General features: G+C 26.5%; 1 protein-coding gene across 1 annotated transcript; it reads left to right on the top strand.

Annotated features, from left to right (window-relative positions):
* The first annotated feature begins 105 nt into the window (after window positions 1–105).
* Pfdn6 (prefoldin 6) lies at window positions 106–9,311 on the top strand. Its single transcript, XM_075373472.1, has 4 exons — window positions 106–240; window positions 1,645–1,715; window positions 5,325–5,449; window positions 9,011–9,311. Exons 1-4 carry the CDS (start codon window positions 177–179, stop codon window positions 9,126–9,128), a joined length of 378 nt encoding a protein of 125 aa, XP_075229587.1. The 5' UTR covers window positions 106–176; the 3' UTR covers window positions 9,129–9,311.
* Window positions 9,312–9,705: the final 394 nt, after the last annotated feature.

Here is a 9,705-nt window from a genome sequence, read left to right as displayed (position 1 = left end):
AATTTATTTAATTTTATATGTAATTTTGGTGTAATATTTTAGTAAGTCAGTAGTACTTAAAAGTTTTACTAAAATTATTTTTTGTTATGTTGTCTCTATTGTAGCGTTTGAGGTTAGGAAATGTTTAGTTGCTATTGCATGCCATAGTTCGGTAATTCTATAGAAATATTTTAAACATGTCTGAAGAACTACAGAAAAAATTACAGACTGAGCTTGAAAATTTTAAATCAGTTCAAAAAGGTTTGCCTTTCTGATAACGTGTTTTTTTTTAATTTATTTTATTAAAACGTTACAGTATTTTTCATGTTCCTACTTAAGGGCGATTGAAAACCAGAGCTGGTTCATGTCTTAATTCTTGAAATCTGGTCGAGGAATATTAGTTAGAAAAAATTACATCAAGAAATTTAATATAATAACTTTTTCAATGATAAATTTTTTATTTTTAGTTCAATACTGTTCTGTGTACTATTTAAAGTTAGCATTTCTGGTTGTAAAATATTGTCTGTCCGTTCTGTGTAGTGAATTTGGAAAAAACAGATTTACTTATCCGTTTTTTATTATCTCCCAAATGTTCATACCTTCTTCAATTCATTTTTACCGTTTGTTTTCTATTAATTATTTTTGAAGGATTTCCGTTTTTCGAGTTTATGTACAACTAAATTTTTCGTATGTAAATTTAATAACTATGGTAGTAACGTTTTAAGAGTTGTGAGGTTTTATTTATTATTTAATCTGGAATTATTTAAGCAGTAGTACTGCTTTTACCATGATTTGGATTATTGGATGCGTGTTGAACGTAACTAGCACAGTTTTAGATAAATTTCCACTATATTTAGTCTGATATCTATTTTCATTTTTTTTTGATTTTTCATTAAAATTCATTTTCTTTTGAGTATACTGTACAGATTTATAAAAAAAGATAATCTACAGTTTGGGGTTTTTATTTTTAATTATGCTCTATGTATTCAAAAGATGAGCTTTCTGTCAAGTTGTTTTTAACCACAGTAATACTTTGTTTATGGTGGGGGCTTTAGGAAAATGTTATTTAAAATTAGATTTGTGGCTGGAAGTGTTATTTTGGCATCTTGAGACATATAAAAGTAGTGAAAGAGAATTGGTTAGAAAATAAGGGTGTAAATAATTCCTATAAGTTCCTCTTGGTCTATCAGTTTGTTTTTATAGTATAAACATAATATCATGGAATTGTTATTACGAAGTAATTGCTAGTTCAATGAAAAATAATTTCAATTATTTCAGTATGTGAAATTTATTTTATGATTTGCCTTTGTAACAAAATGCTTGTTTGTTCTGCTGTTATCATAAAAGTGTTATTGAGTGGGCACCATTTAAAATCAGAGATATTAGGAAAGAGTAAAATTATATTTTTATATGCATATATATAATCATAATTCTCCATTATCTTACTTTTTAATTAAAATCAGTTACTGCCTTAGGCATCTTTAATGATAAGTATATTGTATTATGTAGTTATTTAATTTAGTCTTTATATTTTATAATTCAATTTTTTTATTTTTCATGATATATATTTTTTTATTGTCTTTTTGTGTTATGTAGAATGCAATTCACAGATTTTTTTATGTTTACCACACATATACTTATCCATTTTTTAAATTTTTGTTTCAGAATATCATAAGGCAATTTCACAGAGACAGCAGTTAGATGGCCAGTTAAATGAAAATATTGCAGTAAAAGAGGTACTAGAATTATAAATATTGTGAACAAATTTATTTTGTTTGTTAATGTTTATAAATTTTTGGATAGGTTATTTTGTTTGGATTGCTACATAAAAATTTTTTTCTGTATGTATAAAGTGAAAATAAAGATTATAAAGTAATTGTACTTCTAAGTTGTAATTGTAAATTGCAGTTGAAAACTAACTATCCAACAAGTTTCCCTAATTACTTGCAAAACTACATAACTGCTATTTCTTTTAATAGGTGATTTTTTGATGCGTTAACTGTTGTTATCATGTAGTGATATGAATTTTCAATGAATGTCATGGAACCTGAGTAATTTGGTTTTGTTGAAGCTATTAAAATATTACATTAAATAATGTGGCCAAATTATTGAAAATAAATAGTCAAATTGGGGATTGACTGTTAATAAAATTTGATTGAATGATTTTTTTTTTGTAATAACTGAACTCATTATTTTGTGGGTAAATATTATTAATATGGAATTTATTTAATATAGTAAGTTTTTTTTTGTAAATTGTTGTACCTAGAAACACTTATAGAATATAAAATGTGAAGGATCTTTTTCAGAATTCCCCCTTCCCAAAAACAAAAAAAAAAACACTTAATTTTTTAACCAATGGGCCAAAAATCGATGTATTTTAAATCTCCAATAAGAATTAAATGAGAATAATTATAGATATAGATTATAATCAACCAAGTTTGATCTACGCTTGCTTTGATTGCTAACCATGATTAATTGACAGTAATGTTTTGATTATGTAAGTAATATAATTGTAATAATTACTGAATTTATTATTTAAATATTCAAAAAATTACTGTTAATTAGTAAGGTTAGTGAGTGAAGGTTAAATTTGGTTAACCAAATTTAACCTTCAAATTATTAATATCAGTATTTCTTGCTATTTTCAGTTATCCCCAGGTGAAAAACTTGTAAACTTTTGGAGCGTGAGAAACAAAAAACTACCAATTTTGATTTTCTATTTATTTCCACCTAATTAAATGAAAATAATATGTAGAAAAGTTATTGGAATATATATGAAATTAAAATTGCAAAATTCATGTATTATCGTCATTGTAGAATTAGGTGACTATTACTAATTCGTAATATTATCAATTGTGGAGCTCAAAATAATAATCAATAAGCAGAACGATTTCGTTTAAGAATTGTATGTTGTTAATAAAACTACCCGAAATGATAAACAAAGTTAATTATTGCAATTATTTAAATAATCAAAACATTACTGTTAATTAGTCGAGGTTAGCAATCGAAGTGAGCATAGGTTAAGTTTCTTTGATTATATTTATAATTTGTATCTATAATTATTCCCACCCAATTCTTATTGGATATTAAAAATACATCGAATTTTGGCCCATTGGTTTAAAAATGTTTGGGGAGGAGGAATTCCGATAAAGGTTCAACGTGAATATGGTGCTTACCAGAAAAGTACAAATAACATTTTAGTTCAAGATATAATTATAAATATATTCTTGAAATATAAATTTGCTTACGTTATATTGCACTGAAAGTGGAATTTGATAACATTAAACTATATATTTATTATCTAATTGACAAAAAATATACTACTATTTAAATTAACATTAAACTTGTTGCATTCGTTAAAAAGTAGTTATCTCCACATTTCCATTAAATGAAAATTAAGATTAAATTTCTTTACATTCTTATTAAACTGGCTTGATAATGTACAATTGACAATGAAAAAAGAAGTGTGATTTTATAGATGTAATCCTAAAATTAGTACTTGCAGCTTGACAATTTTATGCTTGTCTTTTATTCTTAATAATAGAAATTATTATTTACTTTTAATTCAGTGACTAAAGGAAATGAAAACAGACATAAAAACTGTCAGGCTGTGTAATTTTTGCAATTCATTTTAACATTTTCAGCCATATCTCAGCTGTTTACCAACAAATTTCTACAAATGAGGTATCATTTTGTTCTCGGTAAAAGGTTTTACATTTTATTTAATGTAACATAATTTGATAAAACTTAATACATTGTCATTTTGGAATTTTCAAGGATAAAATTTTCAGACTTATTTATTTTGTAAATGTTTTTTGTATTTTATATTAAAATTTTATATTTCAATCCATTTTTAAAATATACATTTACATTGAAAAAACAAAATATCAGACCAAAGGAAAATTAAACTGGAAAGGGCATTTGTCCACATGAACATTTTTGTTTGTTTTGATATCGTGTAAGTTTGCCAAACACCGTTAGGACATCCTATTCTCTGAAAGTACCACCGTACTAAATGGTAGGTGTAGTTTAGGTTTTCTGACCATCATGCTTATATGTTTTTGCACTTACTCAATTGAGATTTATGTGCAATAATCAAACAGAGTAATCTGTAACTACTGCTGGATTGTTCAAGTTCAAAATATAACATTTTAGAGTATAACTTTGACATTGATTTTTATTATTAATAATGTCCTTTTTCCAGGTCAATTGTTAATCCATGGTGACACAAGATACTTTATTGACAGCTGTTAAATAAAATCACAGTTACAGTTTCCTTTCCTTCTATAATTTAAATGATGTTTAAAATTCCCATTTCTTAGTCATTAAAGTTTAGTTTAAACTCGATAAAATATGTTTGTTCTACATTTAATGAAATTTGTTTCAAAGATAACCAACATTAAACAGCTTTAGATCTTTTTCCATAGCAGATTACTTCTGCTGACAAGTTCTTCCCCTTAATACAATGCTGTATCTTCAACAAAAGGAGCTGATCTTTAAGCCTACAATCACCAGGAGTCATTATTATATAAGAATAACAAAATAGAACTATGAAACCTAGTGCCTATCAGTACCTGACACATCCCATCATCTATCCTGTAATATGAGTATGAACCAATTTTAACACAATTATTATTGATCCACATAATGGATTTATTTTATGCAGCAATGCATATGTTATGTTCAACCATGTATAAAGCTTTCTGGATGCGTGGAAAAAGAGCTGCTACTTTTTTTTTGTTTTAATCCCTTAATTGATGTGAGAAAAAATCCTTACAGTAGCCTGTTCAGAGAACTTAATCTGTATGAAACCCAAAGTAGTTGCCAATTACATGTGTTTTTTTTTTTTTGTAAAACCTTAGAGGTAGTAGAGTAATTAAAGTAATAATTTTAAATATGCTTCAGATTACCTTTCTTTAAAGTAGATTACTTTTAAGTAGAAAAATTAGTGCTTGTTCCACTCTGTTTGTGAAATTCCTCACTCAAATGACAAGTTGGAGCGAATTGTTAACACAAGAAACCTCATTTGCTAACTTTTAATATACTCTGTATAAAATATACTCACATTCTCTTATACTTCAAAACAAAACTTCTTTTATCTGATTATCTCAGAAAAATAAATTGTTTTCTAAATTAAAATTTATGACACTGTTTGGATTACCTGGTATTTATTAAATCTAAAGATTGCTGTTTTACTGAAAAATGAATTGTCTCTATATTTAAAGAATGAGAGAGCCTTTTTTAATCACTGGCTTGAGCATGGATTGCTTTAGTATTTAGTTTTAATATTTTTAATTTTTGGTTAGATAATGGGTGTTTTTATTAAAAACTAATAATTTTATCAGGAACTTGATTTAATGAAAGCAGATGCTGAAGTCTTTAAGCTCATAGGGCCAGTTTTAATAAAACAGGAATTAGAAGAAGCCAAACAGAATGTGGCTAAGAGAATAGATTATATCAACGGAGAACTGTAAGTATAATTTAATTTTAACGAGATTACATTTTTTTTTTGATGTACTTGTTCAAATTTATATTTCTGTATTTTTTTTGTTTTTAGTTAAATAATTCTATGTTAGTAAACACTTAAAAATATTAAAAACTACATATATTGCTTTAAATATTTCTTTTAAATGATAAGTTATTCTGATAAATATTTGAGCAATAAAATAATATATTTTCAAGAAACTACACATAATTTTTTATTTTATCAGGGTCTATTTTTCTATTTGATTATAAAAGGTCTATAAATAAAGTAATGAAACTGGTTCAGAAAACCATTTTACTTACAATCCAATTATACATAGACACTTTTGAAATACTTTCCTTGAGAAGCCACGCAACACTTCAAATGGTTTCCCACTCGCCATAACAGTGTTGGAACTCGGAAACCAGAATATTCTTCAGGTAGTTGGTTAAATTTGTTTAATGTTTTCTGCTGTTCCAAAATGGTACCCTTGGAGGTGTTGTTTTAAAGTCGGGAACAGGAAAGAGTCACGGGGACTCAAGTCAGGTGAATAAAAGATGGTTGAGGAACTACAGGAAAGTTTTTCTTTGCCAGAAACTCATTAATTGAGAGTGCAGTGTGACAAGGTGCATTGTCTTGATGTCCAGTTGTCTTCGATGGTTTGTCTCACATGGGCATCTTTTATGAATTTCTCGATAAACATATTGATTTACAGTCTGCCCTGTAGGCAGACTCCCTATGGACAATGCCATTTGTATCGAAGAAACAAATTAGCATGGTTTTGATTTGCTCATTTTTTTTTTTTTTTAGGAGTTGGTGAGTAGTGTGCCACTTGTTGCTCTGGCGTTTTGTTTCTGAGACATACTCAAATATCCAAGGTACATCACCAGTAATAACATTTTTTTAGAAAATCAGGATCAGCTTCAATTTGCCCTAGAAGATCGTAGCACACTTCCACGCTGTTGTTTTTCTGTTCAACAGTGAGGTTTTTTGAGACCAATTTTGTACAAACTTTTTTCATGTCCAGTTTGTTTTTCAAGATTTGATGGATTGTGGTACAGTTCAAATTCAGTTGTTCTGCAATCATTCTGATGGTTAATTGCCAGTCGTACCATATCAAGTCTCCGATTCGCTTAACATTGTTGTCACCTTTTGACATTAACAGTCTTCCAGAGCCTGGATCGTCTGCAACTGATTCCTCCCGGCCATCCAAAAATGCTTTAAACCTTGTAAAAATTTGGGCTCATGACAAAGCGTCATCTCCATACCCCTTATCAATTTTGAAAATGTTTCAATAGTATTCTCACTGAGTTTAACACAAAACTTGATTGCACAACGTTGCTCATAATTAGTATCACTCATTTTCATAACAACAAAAACTCGTTTCACAAAAAGTTTGTTTACATCTTACATGGCAACAATAGACTAAAAATATTAATCCCTAGTATAAATCAGCTGTTCATATGTGTACTAGTAACTTTATAGTGTTGCCATTTTGGCTATGAAAAAACTACTTTTATTACTTTATTTACAGACCTCATAGTCACGATTCTATTTGTTTATGGTATGTTTTATACTTACAACGACTTTTAAATAAAAATTATGGTAATTTTTTTAATTTCTATCGATAACTTCGTTAACTCTTATTTATTATTTTATAAATAACAATAATAACCTTATTATCTTCAATAATCTTAAAATTAGTGTTAATAACTTTGTTAGAAATTCACTCAAGTGAATTAATAATAATAATAAGAAGAAGAAAGTTTTTGGAAAAGTCTTACTAGAAATTTTATTGATAACTGGTTTTTTTATGAAATTTCAATAATTACTTGTTACCTGATGTGCTGATTTTCTCTTTTTTTTCTCACTTGCCTTTACAAATGAAAGGAAAATTAAAAATTGTCAGTAAGTTGAAAATTGGCTTTTACTATAGTTTATGTCTGTAGAGGCAGTTTGATAAATGTTTGCCATATATTTATTATTCAAAGTTTCCATCTGAAAATTCAAGAAAATTGGTTTACATCATTTTAATTATAAAAAATAATTCTTTTTTTCTATATTATAAGGGGGTTTAGCTTTCTCTTGATAATAGTACCTTATTTTTCTGTAGCTTTTTTGTTATTTTATTAAGATTTATATTTCTTGCAATCAGGTATTTTATGAAGGCAGAATTTTTACTTAAAAATAAAAGTAGAATATGTTAAATAACCTTAACCTTTTCAGATCATTTAGTTTTGGAACTGGTCAAGTATGGCGTCAGTTTTAAAACGCTGTTACAAAATCATTTTATATGGCATCTAAGTCAGTTATTTTGTTTTATATTCACAAAGGAATCAGTTTTATTACACAATTTGAACGACATTTATACAATGTAAAATGTTTTATTTAGACTAGAAAGAATATGACCATTTTTTCTCAGAAATGTGCTTTTGTATGTGTGTGTGTGACTTGTGTATTATAATTACTGTGACGATTATGGTTTTATTTATTATTTACAAAAATAGCTTATCTTAGTAGCAACATATCGATGTGTTGAAACACATAATAAATTATTATATACGGCACACACAATAAAAAAAAAGAATTTGTGGTCATAAATACATCACTTTTACTTGAGGTCTATAAATATCTTCTGACAAATGATATCAGTAAACATGTAACACATAATGATTCATAATGAATAACAGTATACAGTAAAAATTGTTTTTTGTCAATCTGAAGAGCCTTTTCAGGGGTGGGGATTTATATAAAACGTAGTTTTCTGAATCTACTTTCACTTATACTAACATATGTTACTAATATGTGATTTATGACACGGGTTTTTCATCATATTTTGCTCAATTTTCAACTGATTTGCTTGAAAGTATTATTTTTAAAATCAGCAAACTATGTTTCATAAACACAAAGAAAAAAAAAATTTCAATAATAAAAAACGCAGTAGAAATGCGCAAAAAAAATCTGCAATTAAATTATTGTAATTTTTGTACTTTTTCAGTATTTTTGTTGTTACAAGCATAAAAAATATCCAATCTGTTAAATCTTTTTAATATACTGTAATTTTTTGAAATTTTTTTCACAAGAGGGTAGCATAAGAATATGAAGGGAGGCAATCAGATACCAACATATTTTCGCAGAGCACTAATCAAGCGCGGATCATTGTGTTGGAAGAAGGTTAAAAAATAAAACTGGCAAAAATTATACTAAAAAGTTAACAATAATACTTGTTCAATACTTTACATTTTTATGTTTTTGGTTTACACTAATTTAAGAGCTAGTAAGATGGTGTTGGTAGTGGTTTATTTTTAATTTGGCAATTGATGTCAAGAAATAGAAGTTTAAAGAATTGAAAAAGTACCATTTTTTTAATTTTTTATTGAATTTTTTGAATACTTTAATTACCATTATGTTCTATTTAAAGTTTATTTTGTTAATGAAAGAAAACAATTTATCATTTCTTTGTGTTTTGTATTATTCATCCAAAATAATTGAAAAATAAAATTTATAGAACAGTTTAATAAAAGATTTTAAATAATTTATCAAAGTAAAAAAATCATGTTGTTACAGAAAACGAGTTGAAGATTTAATATCATCACTGGATTCTAAGCAAGATACTCATAGGGAGAAACTTGCAAAACTTCAACAGCAATTTCAACAACAAGCAAAAGTTGCTATGAAGGCTTAGAAATAAGTTATTAAATTATTGTGCACTGAAACACAAAAAAATTTTGTGCATTGAATATGTTTTTATTTTATTTGAATGGCTCACAAAACGTGTGATATTAAAAGAAAAAAGCTATGCAATCAGCTATGTTAAATTTTACTAATTATATATTTTCTTCAATAAATTTTTTTCTAGTTTTCTGTATTTTTATGCATTATTAATAATTTTACTTTTACAAGCTTACCTTTATGAATATATTTTTAATGATTTTTTTTTTCAGTAAACTAATGAAATAACCAGTCATTAAAAATGTGACTTTTAAGTAAAATTTTGTGCTATGTTAATTTGTTAATGTACTTTTGATATAAGCAGACATTTAATTGATAAGAGTATTTATAAGAGTGTTATTTTAAAGCTTTTTTTAGTTTTATTATTATTATTATGTATTTTAACTACAAAATACTAATTTATTAACTATATTTAGTATTAAAATCTTTATACTTGCTAAATTCTAATAAATTTGAAAACCTATAAATTTGTTTATAATTATGAAGTTAGTCCATTTTCTAATATATCTTTTCATTAATTTTGTGATATT

The sequence above is a fragment of the Lycorma delicatula genome, chromosome 8 (assembly GCF_047948215.1).
Source record: "Lycorma delicatula isolate Av1 chromosome 8, ASM4794821v1, whole genome shotgun sequence".
Classification (NCBI taxonomy): Eukaryota; Metazoa; Arthropoda; class Insecta; order Hemiptera; family Fulgoridae; genus Lycorma; species Lycorma delicatula.
This window is presented reverse-complemented; position numbering and strand designations above follow the sequence as displayed.